General features: G+C 60.3%; 1 protein-coding gene across 9 annotated transcripts in view; it reads right to left on the bottom strand.

Annotated features, from left to right (window-relative positions):
• Positions 1-1,134: 1,134 nt before the first annotated feature.
• BANP (BTG3 associated nuclear protein) overlaps positions 1,135-16,697 on the bottom strand; it is a 103,083-nt gene continuing 87,520 nt past the window's right edge. For all 9 annotated transcript variants that reach the window (XM_059904757.1, XM_059904764.1, XM_059904760.1 and 6 more), the window contains 2 exons: positions 4,874-5,017; positions 1,135-1,757 (listed from right to left, as the gene is read on the bottom strand). In XM_059904757.1, the coding sequence (XP_059760740.1) occupies positions 1,686-1,757; positions 4,874-5,017 (216 nt within the window). In that variant the 3' untranslated portion in view covers positions 1,135-1,685. The remainder of the gene's footprint in view (positions 1,758-4,873; positions 5,018-16,697) is intronic.

Here is a 16,697-nt window from a genome sequence, read left to right as displayed (position 1 = left end):
CAATTCTTTATTCTTAATAATCTTGAGATATAATTTATATCCCCAAAACTTCACCCCTTCGAGTGTGCAATTCACTGACTTCTAGTGAATCTATAGAGTTGTGCCAACAGCACCACTAATTCCAGAACATCTTCATCCTCTCCAGAAGAATCCGCATTTGCAGTATCAGTCACTCCCTACCTCCCCTCCCCCAGCCCAGGCCACCGCTCATCTGCTCTTCGTCTCTATGGATTTGCCCGTTCCGGACGTTTCATATAAATAGAACCACATAGTATGTGGGCTATTGGGTCTGGCTTCTCTCATTCAGCACGTGTTCAAGGTTCATCCACCTTGTAGCCTGTGTCAGTGCTTCCTTCCTTTTACGGCTGAGTTACAAGGCTGCTGTGTTGGTGGACCCCATTTTGTAGGCTGTTCCCAGTCTCCGGCTATCGTGAAAAGTGCCGCTATGAATGTTCGTGTGCACATTTACGTGTGGACATACGGTTTCAATTCTCCTGGGTGTACACCTCAGAGCAGAGCTCTGGGCCAGATGCCAACTGTCACCGGCGTTCTTGAACAGCTGTTCTACTAAAGACCCGATTCCGTGTAGAGCATTTTTCCCTCAACGCCTCTGCTTCTGATGTTCCCTCCCCCCATGAGGGTGGTCCGTCCTTCCTCTCTGGCTGCTTCTGGATTATGCTTGTCTTCGACGTTCTGCGTGTGTCCAGGCATGGCTTCCTCTGTATTTCTACGTGAGATCTGTTCTGCTTCCCCAGTCCTTTACGTGTCATCTTCCTTCTATTCTCTCCTTCTGGGATTCCAGACACACGTTAATTAGACCGTCAATATGGCATGCTCCTTCGGACACGACTTTCTCTAAGGAGCCCCCAGAGCTGGGACTTTCTGGGGCTGGAAGAGGCCATGCCATTCAACAGCGCAGCTTACTTGTGGGAGCGCCCCAATTCTGAAGGCTCACGCTGCCTCGAGGGACACGGCGCCTGGAGACACTCCATCGTGCAGCCCCCTGCACCCCAGGCCCCATCACGGGACTGCCAGGACAGCCACGCCCCTTCCTCTGGAAGGGCCCACACAGCTTCATCAGGGCCGCCACAGGCCCAGGGGCCATCTCCTAAGAGGAAACAACATGACAGCTGCTGTGGTCATAAATACATTTTATTCCATTAGAAATGCACAATCACAGTGCTGACAACATCCCCCTAGAAAAGTAGGTAAGCAACGTTTCCATCAAAATTGTTAGTCTTCTTTTGCAAATACCTATTCTCATTACGCTGAACAGAGCACACAGCAAAAGGCTTCTGCTACTCCACTTTTTTTTCAATTTTGTTTTTTGTTATAAACACCATAGCAAATTAAAAAAGCTGTTTGAACAGAGAAAAATATCGTAGTTCTTGATTTCCCGCGTGTACTTAACGCAACCGCGCTGTGCTTCCTGCTCCTTCCCCGGACACGGCGGGGTGATCGAAAGAAACAGGGTCTTCGGGCGGGGGCGGCAGGGGCTACCGTCGTCTTTATTTACCGGCGCGCTCTTCCCGAGGATGAGGCACTCGGATGCACTCGGGCAGAACGTGTGCGGGCCCCCTCCCGTGCGAAGCCGAGGGACGGGTGCGTGTGAACGGTGCGGGTGACGGCGACCAGCGCTGAGCGGTGGCTCTGGCCCGGGCCCTGTCTGTCCGGTGGCCGTCCCCTCACTGGATCTGGATGGCCCCATGCTCCAGCTGCATCTCGGACTGCAGGGTGGGCTGCAGGGCGTCGGCCGCCTGCAAGAGGGGAGAGGGGGCTTTCTATCAAAGGGCCCAGTGTGCGCGTCCAGGCCGCTCCCTGGTCACGGACACCAGCGGTTTTCAGGCACAGAGTAAACACACACCCGAGCTGGAGGGTGGGGCTGGGGGCCCGAGTGTCGCCCCTGCTCTGGGAGACGATGCTCCCGGCAGCTGTGACAGATCCAGGGCCATGGTCCGTCTCTGCGGGGCCCTGTCTTGGCCCCTGCTCACCCCCACCTACCCACCGCCTCCCACACGTGCCCCTCAGCTCCCGCCACCAGCACTGCGTTCCCATTCCCACTGGGCGTGCACTCCAAGTGGTCAGCATAGTCACAGTTTTAAAGTAGTTTAAAGGAAAAAAACACAGTCTTGGAATAAGTCACTGACCAGCCATCTCAGCCACCAAGAATGGGCTCCCAGATGGAGATCACTTGGGGGGTGTTTCAGACTCCCCTAAGCCGCTGGTCAAAGGCAACATCAGACTCTCAGAGGTGGGCTCCGCGGCTCCCCTGAGGACCTGTAGCAGGAGGGGCCCGGGGCGGTGGTGGGGGGGGGGGGGGTGGCACGGTGCGTGGAGGAGGAGGTGGAGAAAGCCGCACAGCGGAGGCAGAGTCCCGGGCGGGGCCAGCGCTCCGCCTACGACTGCAGCTCAAGGGGCCGTTTGCGGAGGCAACACGGCATTTTCGTAGCGGGGGGGTGGGGTGGGGTGGTGGGAGCGGTTCCCCACCCATCTGAGGACTCAGCACAGGCCTCCTCCGCGCCGACCCGAGGCCACGAGAGGGGCTGGGCTGGGCTGGAGGGACGACACAGACATGGACCTTCTGGAAAAGGGAATGGACTGGCGCGCGCTGGCAGCTGCAGGGGGGGCGCTCCAGCCCTGCCACAGGCTGCGGGGGCCCCTCCCCTTGAAGATCTGGAAGAGGCGGCTCTGAGCCCAGGCACCCGGGATGGTGGGGCAAGGGCAGGGGGTGGGGCTGGGCTGGGCACTCGGGAGGCCCACGCTCTGATGGGAAGCCCTGCCCTTCCCCCTCGTCCTCAAAACGCGGCAGGAGACCGGGGCCCCAGGCAGGAGCGGAACACAGCGCGGCGGCGCCAGCACAGACGGGGCGCCCTCTCCCCGGCCCGTGGCTGCTCCGGGGAACGGGCCCACCCCTCACGCAGCCGCGGGGGCTCGCGGGGCTCGGGGGCCTCGGGAGCCAGACCCGTCCTTCCCCAGGCACCAGGTGAGGAGTACAGCCCCGTTCTGAGCAGCAAACTCTGGAAGGAAACCCACAGGAGGGCGGGAGGCCTCCTGCTAATGAAGAGACCATCGGGAGACCCGTCCCCATGCATGAGGCGGGCGGGGGCCCAGGGAGGAGGCTGGGCCCTGGGGACCGAGCCCTTCTGCGGGGAAGACACCCCGGGAAGTGCACATGTCCCCCTCCGATCTACTGCTCTGTGTCCTGCGTGGTCCCCAAGACCTGCAGGGTGTGACTGGAGACCAAGACACTGGCGGGAAGTCAGGCGCTGGGAGCTCAGTGGACATGGCTCCCCTCGACAGTGACACCCACACGAAGACCACAGACCTGGGCCAGGAAGACCCGCCACATGACACGCACCCCAGATTCAAGGCACACATTCTGAGTACCCCCGTGCGTGTGAAGCAGCAATGACATGGGCGTCAGACCCGCCCAGCTCGGACGGAGCCCCGGGGTCCTTCTTTAGGGCAGATGTCCCTCGCACCACATCAATAAGCTCGTCCACACCCCCACCCCAAGTTCTGTGGGCTCTCTGTCGGCCTCATGCCCTCTCGGTCACTCTCCAGAGTGGCACATGCCTCTCTGATCACCGCTGCACAAAAGCACAAGTGTCCAGGCCGCGGCTGCTGCCCACGTGGCACAGTGGACAGGTCTGGGGAGAGCAGGGGGCTGCGCCTTCTCCAGGACACACGTTCCAAAACTCTGGGCCAGGTGGGGACTTGTTGTGAACCAGGGTTAAGTCCCCGCAGGACCGCTGATCACCCAGCCAGACACCTGGTCACCAGGGCCACCTTGGGCCACCTGCCTGGCCCTGCTGAGCCGCGTTCCTCAGCAACTACCAGCGGGGACAGGACACGACACCTAGCACGGCGAAGAGCGGAGGCCGGGAGGGGAGGGGGACCGCGTGGAGACTCGGGGCTTTAATTCTAAGCGTCAAGGCCGACGGCATGATACGCGCACCTCATCAGTGCTGGGCAGAGGAGGGGGTCCAGGGAGGAGGCAGAGAGGGGCCAACAGGCTGAGGTCACAGCGATGAGAGCCCCCCGCCCAGAGGCGCTCAGCAGTGAGTCAGTGAGTCAAGCCCACAGCCCGAGGTTTGAGGGCACCGTGTCACCCTGGCCCCAGCAGCCTGAGCTGCTCCAAGGGCACCCTCTCCGGACCGCGCCCTGACAGACCTTGATCACACTGCCCCCAAACAGGCTCAGGCACGAGCACGGGGGCCCATGCCTGGCTCCCCCATACCCAGGGGAGGCCACAGTGGTCGCCTGACCAAGCACACTCACTGGGGCCGAAGGTGCGAACGCTTCGAACATCTCGAGCAGCAGCCCCCACGCCGACCTGACGGCTCAGAAACTGTCCAGATGGAGCCCAAGCGCTGCTTTTCTGGGGCTCCCGGGAGAGCGCCAACCGCGAGCAGCGCGGGAAGAGGACCGCAGCCCAGCGCGGCACAGCTCGGCCCACCAGAGGCTGCCACGGGGGAAAAGGGCAGAGGCCACAGGCAAGGGTTGCAAACTGACTGCCCGTGGCCAGCAGGCGCGCAGACCCTGCGCCGGCCCTGCCCCAGCCCGAGGAACGAAGAGGTCTCAGGTACACTTAATTTGGCCTCTAAATGTATAGGTAAACATTTGCATGAGACAAGAGTATCTCAAGAAATGGTTTAAGGCTGGTATCTGGGCCAAGAAGTAACCTCTCACCTTTACACTTTCAGGCACTTACAAGACACGGAGTCCCAAGCGAGCGTCTACGTCCACACCATGCACCTCTCATGGATCACTTACCTTCCTCGCGGGAGAAGGCCCAAGGCAGAAATGCCCAAGCGTGTTCACTACCTGCAGGAGGCCCGGGCCCCGTCCACTTCCCAAAGGGAGGACCCACCTGGGCTGCAGCGGTGTGGTCGGTCACCGGTGCCAGCTGCACGTACTGGACCTGGATGTCGCTGCCCTGGAGCGGCGAGCCGTCCACCCCCGTGGCAGCAGGGTCCGAAGAAGCCACGGCTATCAGCTGGGCCCCCTGCAGCACCTGCAGACACAGAGCAGAACCGCGTCAGCACAGCCGGCGCCGGGGGAGGCCGCCCCGTCCTACCTGGACCGCGGGGCGGGGCACCTGCTGACAAGGGTGTGGCGTGCGGGTGTGCCGTGTGGACGTGCACGGCGGGACCAGGCCGCTCCACTGCATCTGCAAGTCGCCTCCCTCAAACATCCAAGTGCTGGACACAGAGAGGGGCGTTTAGGCCTTACAGGAAAAAATACCCAAAGAGCGAACTGAACGCAGGGACCTGGCCAAGCGCGGGTCTGAGATGGAACAGGAGCTAGAGCACCTGGAGACCTTCCCAGAGTCACCGCTTTCTCAGGTTCATGGAAAGGGGAGCCTGAGGGCAGCCAGGAGGACAGGCAGACGGCGGCAGGGCCTCGACCCTGGGGCAAGCAAGACACATTCACTCGAGCGTCGGGGAGGAGCGGCCCCCAGACAGTGGGCCACTGATCGAGTCTGAGAAACAAGCAGAAATGTGCATGTCAGTCACAAGACCCCAGGCTCCAGAGGGAGTCGAGAAGGGCTCTGGGTGTGAAGAGGAGACACAAGCTGGAGGGTGAGGCCCAGATCCCAGGGGAGGATCCGACTTGCCTCCAAGGAGACAAATCACGGATCACGGACCCCCGTCCTGCACACCAGGAACCCCACTTGGACTGTGCCTGGAGGGAGGGACAGATGAGGCCCCCGTGACGGGCTCTGGGTGATGCCATCACTCACGAGCGCCCACACCAGGCCCACCGCGCCCTCCAATAGGCAGGCAGGCGGACTGGTGCCTCGAGGCCCCACAGGGAGGATGGCGAGCGGCCGGGGGGCTCCGAGGCTCTGCATTCACGGGGGTGAGCTGCCATGAGCCGTGGGGCTTTTGACTTGGGGCTGCACTCCCACCCCCTCAAATTACATGCCCACGGCACCACCTCCTGGGGGCGCTCGTCAGCTGCCCTCGGCGGGGCAGCCGTAGTCACACTTCCTGACCAGCCCACGGCCTCCCACACGGGGTCAGAGCTGAGGATGCTGAAAATACAGTCTGCGGTTTCAAACGTGATTCTAGTTTTTGATGAGCTAAAGTTCTATTTCTTTAATAATGAATCCATCAGTGGAAAAAAACAGGAAAATTCGATTTTCAGGATAAAAGACGGAAGTCCTAACTGGTTTTCCTCTTGTGTCTTCAGAAGCCATCTGCAAACACAGTTTCACACCTCGCAGCGGCCAGCTCTGCTGGGCAGAGTGACGGCCAGAGACGGGTATGTCCCAATCCCGGGCCCCGGGCCGTGTGCCCTGACAGCAAGGGCACTTTACAGACGGGACTGAGCTGGGGATCAAGGTGGGGACAGCGTCCTGAAGCATCTGGTGGCCCCGTGTCACACAGGCGGCTCAGAAAGCAGAGAATCTTCCCACATAACAAAGCGCGGACACCACGCTGATCTGGAAGATGGAGCAGGGGCCACCAGCCAAGGAATGCAGCACCTCTGTCTCCCCGGGATTCTCCAGAGGGAACCAGCCCTGTGACCCCTAAGCTTCAGCCAGCAAGGCCCGTGCTGGACTCATGGCCTCCAGACTGTGAGAGGACACACTTGTGCATACTCCACCACGTGTGGTCACGTGTCCCCGCAGCCACAGCCCACGCAGACGGCCACGCTCATCTCCTTGGCTTCCTCCTTCCGGGCGGGAACCGGCTTCTAGGTCCCCAAAGAGCTGACCTGACAACAACGGCTCTCTGTAAAACACCACTCTGTCCTGTATTAACTGTTTGTACTAATGAGTTCACGAGAGGTTTTTAAAAATTGGAGAAAACTGACGTCCCCTCTATTATTCATTTTCTCTTCCCCAGAACTTATCCACCACCAGATCATTCGTGGTCAGAAGTAAGACACGGGCCTGCCCAGTTCTGCAGCTCTGCCACCCCGTCGCCAGGGAGCAGCCACGCCCTGGACCCCGTGGGGACGAGCAGCCTCGGGCAGCAGCCGGTGTGGCCCCAGCAGGGCAGAGGGCAGCGGGGCTCAGGGGCCACCCACACTCAAAGCCCAGCGCCCCCTCCCCAGGAGGCCAGGAGCGCCTCCGCTGGGGTTCAGTCACCCTCGTGGCTTTTTACGGAAGCACAGCATGTCCCAGGAGGGCCTCCGGCCCACACACTCCCAGCAGGGACAGGAAGTCAAAGGGTCCAAGCTGGGAAGCCAGCAGGACCTGAAGACAGGGGGACGGGAAGCTGAGTCTAGCCATTTTCCCACAAAGAGCAAAAAGTCAAAAGCCCACCCCAAATCACACAGCCACAACACGTTTCCTTACTCTGAGCAAACCGAACAGACGGGCCTGTTCCGCCTCTTACAAGCTACGTGTCAGGACGAGGGCCCCCGGGGGTGACCTCCACGGGGGCGGCTCTGCCAGCCGGGCCGGCAGTCCCCCACCCCCAGGCGCGCCCACTCCCCACTGGCCCGCGCCCCAGCCTCCTGCTCAGCCGTCCAGCCTGCTGGACCACCGCCCCCTCTCCACCGCTGGCCTCCCCTCCCCTGAGGACGGGGCCGGCGGCGGGGACCAGGGACTCCCGCGCCCTCGGGCCCCTCTGAGCCCTGGCTGCCTCGGCCACCGTGCACCTGACTCCAGACTCAGCCATCCCACGCAACGGGAACATGAGCTCCATGACGACACGGGTGGGAGGGGTCTCTTCTGTTCACTGCCAGATCCCCAGCGTCCAGCAGTGTACCTAACGCTCAGTAACTATTTCTGAAATAAGTGAAGATCACGCTGATGTTGATGAGGAAAGAGGACGAGGAACAGGAGGGGAGTGGAGCGGAGCTGGTCCCGTAGCGCAACATTCAGAAGCGTGTCCGCATGCCCTTCGCCCTGGCTCTCTTGTGGTCCGCTCTGCCCCAAGCCTGGCAGTTCTGGGGGAACTTAAGAGACTCAAACGAAAAGCTTTCAGAAGAAAACAGGAGGAAGGAGGGGTTAAGCGTTAAGGAGAGACCTTGTCAGCTGGAGGATACGGGCTGTTTAGGATGCCTTTCTCGCCAAGAGTGACAGCTCTGGAGCCGTGAGCCGGGGAGAGGCAGGAAGAAACACACAAGCCAGGCTCACGGCCCGCCTGCTCCGTCCACCCACCTGGGGCCTCGGGACCAGACGCAAGGCCAAGCCCCTGGCACCCTGTGAAGAGACGCATGCACATCCCCAGCCGGGCCCTGGAAAGGCAAGGTCAGTCTAGGGCATCTGGATCCCCAGGCTGGTCCTGCATCAAAGCCGGACACCGAGAACCCAAGGAGCGGGTACGCACACATGCTCTGCAACCTCAAAGCACCAGCCGAAGGCCGGCCCGGCACAGCACGGATGGCTCAGGCAGTCATCCGCTCATGGTGGGCGGGGAGGGGGGGGCGCGGGGCAGGGCGCAGACACGTTACACTGCGAGATTACAGCGAGTAGCTGACGGAGGTAGACGGAACTTACCGGCGAGTCTGAACGTACGAAACGGACATTGGCTTTTTCTCCGAGTCTGAATCTAGCCATGTAAACCATCTCGAGTTAACTAAGCTGTCTCTAATGACCGAACCCCAGCGAGCGGCTGGCCTTCGCCGGACACCCCCCAGCAGCCGCTGCCCACGCGCACGGAGACCCCACGCTGCCCCCTCAGTTAAGGACCCACTGCGTGCGAGGCACCGTGGGCAGGACGCGACCCCCAGGAGCCGAGATTCTGGAACAATCCCCGGGCTGTGAAGGGAAGTGACTGCTTCTCAGGACGAGCAGAGGAGAACTGGCTGGCGTCCAGATACTCAGCTGGGGGGACCTGGGCCCGTTAGAAGGGGGACAGGAATGCCCGGGGCCGGCAAGGGAGAGAGCCGGGGGAGGTGCCAGAGGAGAGCGCCACTGAGGGCTGAGGCCGGGGACACAAGCTGTGAGGCGGTAACCAGTGCTCCCCCGTGCCAACCCCACCCCCGCCTGCAGGTCCTGGACTCGACTACACATGTTAACTATTACAACGTCGTCACAGTTTTGTCACTGTTGTACACGGTGAATTTAAAGTCAAATCTAAGACTATCTTTTGATGAAACTTACGAAATCATGGAACTTCTTTCCGAGCTCTGCCTGCCCTCTGGTTTTGGGGATGAGCCACCCCTCCCTACAAATGGAAGGTGTGCTGCGGTACCTACGAGTGATCTTCTTCCTCTCCGCATTCTCAGTAAAGTGACTTTTCACGTGATCTGCACAGCTGATTAAATCTTAAGAATTACAGTGTCAGAAACCCCGGAATCTAAACATGCAGCGTTTATAATAAGGAAGGTAGGCCCATTACCAGCTTGGCGGGTAAATGAAACATAGAAGAATATTCTCAACCGGGAATTCTTTCAAAATGCCATGCCCTTTAAACGTTTCCACCCTGGTTTGGTCTTGATAAGCGATTCAGGAATGGGTTGAACACCTAGCGCTGAGCGAGCACGAGCACGGACAGGAGGGAAAGACCTTCCGGGCCTTTCGATATCACCCCCACCCTCCAGGCGCCGCCCTCCCCCGCTCCCCCCAGAAAAGTGCAGGGAGGGGGTCTGCTCTTCAGGTGGGGTGGCAAGGACAGCCAAGGGGGACAAGCGTCTCCATGGAAAACGGGGCTCCGACTCCAGTGGGCAGGAAGGGGCCCGCTTCTCACGTGGCACTCGCACGAGGGCACCGCCAGGCTGGGAGAGGCTGGCGGTGACACGGCCTCCAGGGCTGCTCCACCCACCAAAGCCGCCTCGCTCATCCGCGGTTTCAGTTACCCGCGGTCAACCGCGTCTGAAAATATTAAATGGGAAATTCCAGAAATAAACAAGTCCTAAGGTTTGGCTCGCGCGCTGTTCTGCACTGTGATGAAATCCCGTCCTGACCTTTGTCCTGCGTGTCCCGCCCGTGAGCCACTTAGCAGCATCTAGCTTATCGGCTCCACTGTCTTGGGATCACAGGGCTTGTGCTCAAGACACCCTTCTGTTACTTCGCAATGGCCCCGAAGCAAAAGAACAGTGATTCTGGCCATCTGGATGTTCTCTTACTGTGCCTAATTTGTAGAATAAACTTCATCATAGATGTGTACGTACAGGAAAACCCTAGTACAGGTCTGGTGTCACCCGTGGTTTCAGGCGTCCTCTGGGGGTCCTGGAACACATCCCCCGCAGACAAGGAGGCACGACTGCGGCGCCTTCCTGCAGCCTTGGGAAGGCACCACCGGGGCCTCGCCTGGCTTCCCTCCACAGCGGCACACGGGCCCCGGGGGCCTCCGCACTCGGGTGGGAGGGTCACACGGGCCCCCGCTGTGGGCCCCTGCGCCAGGCGCCTGTCCCGGGTGACCGGCGGGTACCCGGATGGGACAAACAGCTTGCTCGGTGAAGCCGTCCTGGACACGGACCCAGAGCAAAGCCCTGTTGGGCTTTGGTGGACGGGGAGAGCGGCCCCCACGAGGAGGCCCGGCTGCCCTATCCGCCTCCAACTCCGGCTTAAGAATATGTCTTCTCAAAACCGGACGAAGCTTGGATGCGAGAACGGCCGTGAGAAGGAGTCAGAAGGCCGGCTCTGCAGTGCCCCGCCCGCCCCCCGACCGGCCCCCGCTGCTCAGGGCAGGAGCGACCCCCCCAGCACCCGGAGCTGGGGCATCGCAGGGCAGCCAGCAGCACAGCCGGCAGGGACAACCCCACAAAGGACACAAAGGACAACCCGAAGGGCCTCTCCCGAGGGGGGGCAGGAGCAGACGCTCTGGGGGCAGGACGCTTCTCCTGAGGGGAAAACGAGCGAGCGAAGCCAGGACAAATAAAAAGAGCTCCGCGGGCCAACCTCACGGGCGCCCTCGGCGGGGCCACCGCGCAGCTCTTGACACACACAGTCAGGCTGACCTGGATCTTAGCCGGTGACAAGGACTCCCGCTGCGCAGAGCAGCAGGACCCCTGCGGCACCCGAGGCCGCTGGACGCCCGCCGGGGGCCTCGCTCTGGCGGGGGGACGGGGGCGGCCCCAGAACGAGCACAGAGTCAGCTTGCGGCCAGAGGTCCTGCCGGACAGCGAGGGCCTGGCTCACCTGGCTCCCCCTTCTCCCGACCACGAGCCGCGGCACCTTCCTGCTTCCTGCTCGTTTCTGTCTGCAGCCTTTTCCCAACAGGCGGTGGGGGGCAGAAACAACTATCTAACTGGAAGCAGCGAGCTCCCAGGACAGTAGCCAGAAGCAGCGCCTCCGGGCTTCCCAGGGCAGCTGCCCGCGGCTGGACCGGGCGAGGGAGCCGGCGGGGCCGCGCTGCCTCGGAGAGACACGCATGCGCGGACGCGGGTGCAGCTCGCGCCACCTGGCCGGCCTCGGTCACAGGCTTCCCTGGCGTGTTTCTGAAGCAGAGCCCATTATTTTCAGACCAAAGAAAAATGGCACAGTGTCCGAATCTGAAGCAGCCGACTAAGGGAATCCTGGATCTACAAGCGCTGTTTCTCTGGAGTGCACACATCTGGTTTTTCTCTATATTCTGCCAGTTCTGAAACGCTGTCTGATACCCAACTGAGATAATGCAAAACTGGTGCAAAGCCTAAAATAAATGCAAGGAGCCCAAGGACTTTCCAGTAATACTTAGAAACAAAACTCTCAATCCAACCAAGAATCCACCCAGACACACACACACACACACACACACACACACACACACACACACAAAACACCAAGCAAAAAACCCTCATGCACCCACAAGACAGGCATTGAGCACAGCTTAATTAAGTGTGTGGCCAGGAGAAGGACGAGACCCTCACACCTGAGGCCTCCGGGAGAAGCCAAGGTCACTGACCTGTGTCTGCATTTCCGCTTGAACCCAGCTGGTTACGGTAATGCACCCAACCAGTGGACTTTTCCAAACCTGGATGTTAATTCAAAGAGCAGCTTCCCCCACGACAGAAAGATGAGGAGGTGAGAGGAAGATGCCGCAAACCGCCAACCGGCCAGGAGACCCCGCGACACAAAATCTATTTTGTACATTTGTACAGCAAACGCCAGAAACAACCAACCATTCTTAAGCCTCTAAACCCAGGGACAGGAACGCTAATCTGCTTCCTTGGATCCCACTTGGAGTTCCTGCCCACGAGGGGGACGGCCAGACACAAGCACAACTGGCAAGGAACCCCAGAACACAACAGAACCGGACCGAACAGCGCTCCCCGGGTGTTCCTGGAGCCCTCAGCGCGAGGCCTGGCCTGCAGACTCCTCACAGGACTCAGGGCTCCAGCCAATGGATGCAACGTTTTAGAAAAGCATGCTACGGCCAGGCCAGCAAGCTGGCGCTTCCAGAGCTGACAGGCCAGCAGTCAGGAGGCAGATTTACAGCTCGGGGCGGTGGCTCCCGTCAACACAAGCGGCTTCTGCCCTCTGCTCTGTTCCTCCTTCCAGCATCGGGCATGAGCCTCAATCACAATCCGGAAGAAAGGAAAACAAAGCCTAAACATATGATAAAGCAAAAGCGGAAGTCTGGAGATGCGTGGTCTTCAGCTCATCATTCCAGAGAGGGCGGCGCTCCTGGGAACAGATCTTAGCCATGTGTCTTTAAGACTTCCAGTCGAGTGAGGTGGGGGTGAGGGGGAGTGGAATAACTCAGCCAGAGTCAAATCCAGGGCCTCCACTTGCCCGTGGGCTCCAGGCCTCTGGCTTCTAGAAGGGTCAGGTGGGGGTGGGTAGGGAGCGGGTAAGACAGCACTGGAAGAACAAAAAAGGTGTTAATTATGCATGTAAGTGACCTGTCCTGTCCCGGGGAAGGAAGAGGGTGCCCAGCCATCACCCTCACGGCGGCAAGGAGCTGAAACGCCAAAACGTGGACACAGACGCTGCAGCTGCCGCGACCAGGAAGCAGAGCGCAGGCCGGGGTCGGGCTCAGGCCGGCCTCCCTCCCTGCTCCCCACCCCCGACTGTGTGCTCGACTCCCACTGTTTCTTTATTTAATTTGGAAAACTCACCCTACAGAACCACAAAAATTATCGTCGTGTTCACTGTGATGGGATGAAAGAAAGAACTTCCAAAAAGAGATGACGCAATTTTCCTACTGAGCTCCAGTCAGCAGGGAGCATTTAACAAAGGACCCACCATGCAAACGGCCGCTGGGACCCAACTCCACCCCCGGGGCCGTGTCCTCCCCAGGAGCCTGCCCACCTGAGGTTGCGTCTCAGAACAATCCATGCTGATGTGAGGCACATGAGATTACTGTGTGGTCAAGAAGGTATATGGGGACCAAACAGCCCAAATCCCCTTTCTGCATCCACAGCAGAGCTGCCACAGGTCCCAAATCCTTCCTGGGAACAGACAGGGTGCTCTGGACTGAGTGTCGAAGCCCTGATTCCCTGAGTGATGGGGCGCGGGTGCGGAGGTGGGGCCTTCAGGAGGTATTAGGGTTGGATGAGGCCACGAGTGTGAGGCCCCTACGAGGGGTCAGTGCCCTTCTAGGAGGGGGAGAGACACAGGACTCCGCCCACAGGCACACCAAGGAAACCACGTGGGGACATAACCAGCAAGAGGGTCCTCGCCAGAACCCGGCGGCAAGGCACAGTGGTATCGGGCTTCCGGCCTCCAGAACCATAGGGCACACATCTGCCATTTCTGCCCCGTCCATGGTACCCGATTACAGCCGCCCAACCCAGACAGGGGGAGACAGGAGACAAACATCCCGGCCCCTCCCTGCGCCCTGCAGAGGGGAGCTTGGGGCTGCGCTCTGAGGCAGGTGTGCCATCCGCAAACACGCCCAGGCTCACAAAGAGAAGCTCCGTTCGTGTGTGACAAGTGCTTGTCTACACCGCACGCCGTGCTCAAGGGTCAACTGACGGACACCAGGAGTCAGAAACGGTGCAGACGTTTAACTTCGGGTGTAAAGAATGCCTTCCAACTTCCTCTAAGTGAAAAGACACCTGAAAGCAACCCTCCACGCTCAGCCAATAGGAGCCTGCCTCGGGGGAGGGCACGTCCACACTTCACTTTACAGTGCATTCCGCAGCGTAGCCAGTAGCCAGCGCGGGGCTGTGTTGATGACGCTGTCCCACGTGCACTGGAAACGAGACACCACCACCACGTGTGACCGCTAACGAGAGGGGGCTGGATGGCTGGACGGCGGGGAGCCTCACAGATCCCGTCCCACAGCTGCGGGCCCCAGCTGCACCCCCGGAGAGGAAGCACCCAGCCACTGGGCTCCCTCCGCCACGCTCCCTCACTGGGTAAGCCCAGGGAAGCCAGTGGACGAGGGGGCCTGGGGAGGACGGAGCCAGGAGAGCCCAGCTCCCACAAGAGAGTGGCCGACACCAGGGATATGTGTCTGCACCTGCCCGGCCGCACACGGGGGAAAGAGGGCATTGAGGGCTGCCGGCGTCAGGGTCACATGACCGCCAGGGCCAGTGGGTTTGCGTGGGAGCAGCAGGACAGGCCGGGGTCCTGGGGCCTCAGCCCAAGAGCTGCAGTGCTGGGCACTGGGCACAGATGGCCTCTTGTCTGTTATCGCGAGTGGCCAGGGAGGAAGCTGAGACTCAGAGGGTAACTTACGTGCCCAGGACCGCGAGCCAGAAAGAAAACCACCAAACAGAAGAGGCTCTGAAGGCGGCTGTTCCGACTCCCTCCAGGCTGCCCCAGTACAGCGCGAGGCCAGATCCGGTCACGTGGGACGGGGGCGCGTTAGAAAGAGTCAAAGAAGGGCCACACAGCAAATCAGACAAGAAGAAACCTCAAAAGCGTCATTTGACTTTAGAAATCAATTCCCTGTAAAATATAAGGAAGAGCCGCACTCTCCACCTCTCCCCATCAGCCTCCGTGATGAAAAGGCTTTGAGCCCTTTGTCCCATCTCCTTGCCAAACACCTGCCCATCTGGCATCATCCGCCTGGGGGGATCCATCTTCCGGCTCTGGGGGCTCCGGGGAGCTCAACTCAGGTGCCGGGGGAGCGCCGCCCTAAATGGAAGATAATTCTCTCAAAAAGACCCACCTGGCAGTTACATCACAAAGACCTACTTTTAAGGAGCCCCGCTTTCCCTCCTGTTCGCCGTGCCCGGTTTACCGGAGTGCCCCCCGTCCCCTCAGAGCCTGGTCTAGACAGCTGACGGCCGCGGCCGCGCGTGTGGCCTGGGAGGCACCTGTCTCCCCCTCCGCGCCCGCCCTCGCTAGGTAAAGCATCTGCTAGCAGGCGGGGCGGCTGTCACTGGGCTGGTGGCCCACGCCGCCCCCTTTCTAGAGGGCTCGGCTCCAAAGTTGGCCATCCACACCAATGTGCATCTTTCGCCGCAGGAAGGCCACCGTCAGAGTCTGGGCCGACCTTCACCGGTCAGCACGGGGGGCGTGTCTACAGAGCAAGGGGACAACATGGGAACGTTACGTGGGCACGGGGCTGAAAGCAGCAGCTCAGCGGGCAGCTCTGAAGCCGGGTTGGGGCCACCCGAGGAGCTGTCTGCTCGTTTTACTTTGGCGTCAGCAAGAAACATCGCCCGGATTCTTGAAATCAGTGACTGTATTTGCCTACACACGAAAATAATTCTAGATTCGTTTTCTACCCTGAATGCCTGTCACGCTCAGCGAGCCTATCGGTTCAAGGGTCCTTCAGTCCCTCCCTCCCTCTTCCTCTCTCACACGCCTGACAGGGGTGCCAGGTGCTACCCTCTCTCTCCAGTCCAAGCCCAGTGGCACGTCACACGGATTTCATTTCATTAGGGGGTCGTAAGTCCTCAGAAGAGACGTAAAGAAAGACGGGAGCGGAGTTTGCCAGCACACCTGCAAACGTCCCCCTCAGTCCCTGTGGGAGAGGAAACTCAGCGTGAGGGGACGCCGTCCCGATTCCTTGGGATCTTCTTCACCCCAACCCGACCTCTGCTCTGGAGCTGCATGGAGCCCGAACATGAGCATGGCACCGGTCCTGCCTCGGGGGGGGGGGGGTCAAATGTCCGAACACAACGCCCACGGGGCCCAGGCTGGGGGCCCGACCGCGTCCTCCAACTCTGCCAGGAATTCCAGCCCCGCCGGAGCAGCGGCCTGAGCCCACACCCGGGCGCCCTGATCAGACCGGGCCTGTGATTTCTAGACGAAAGATTCCTCACGAACACGCAATGAAGCCAACGGTCACCCTGAAGTGCACCCTCACAGGGAGTAAAAGTGGGAGATGACATTGTGCTTGAAAGGTCTGTCTTCTGCAGTAACTCTGCTGAGTGGCTCAAGGGCTCACTCGTGTCCCAGCCCCGTGAGAGCTCTCACATCACAGGCCCGTCTGGAGGCCCCGGCCCCCCGGCTCAGCTTCCTGCAACTTCCACCACATCCTCCTGAGACCTCCAAGCCCTGGAGACCCGTGGCGCCGGGAGAGCCCAGCGCCAACTCCGGCACCCCACCCGCCCAGATCCACTGTCTAAACTCAGACGCCTCACCCAGTGCAGCGACTCCCCTCTGGGCTGCAACCACCAGAGTCCACACATGACCCCACCAAGAGCACGCAGAGCTAGCCTCCAGTCTCTACAACATGGACGGCCAGAGCTCCTGAGGCTTGCTCGGGGAAAAGCCGGGCCTGGGCAGAACAGGAGGGAAACGTCCCCACGGGTACTTTCCATCCCCTATTTCTCTGACTGTAAGGGAGTGAACCATCTGGAAAAATGGCCAGCACTTCACGGGGCAGCCCCATTACAGGGCTGGCCTTCCACCCACCCTCCTCCACAGCTAGAAATCCAGAAAGTAAATTCCTGGTGCAGGAGTG

This window comes from Balaenoptera ricei, chromosome 19 (genome assembly GCF_028023285.1).
Source record: "Balaenoptera ricei isolate mBalRic1 chromosome 19, mBalRic1.hap2, whole genome shotgun sequence".
Classification (NCBI taxonomy): domain Eukaryota; kingdom Metazoa; phylum Chordata; class Mammalia; order Artiodactyla; family Balaenopteridae; genus Balaenoptera; species Balaenoptera ricei.
Note: the sequence above shows the minus strand (reverse complement) of the source record. Positions and strands in the feature narration are given on the sequence as shown.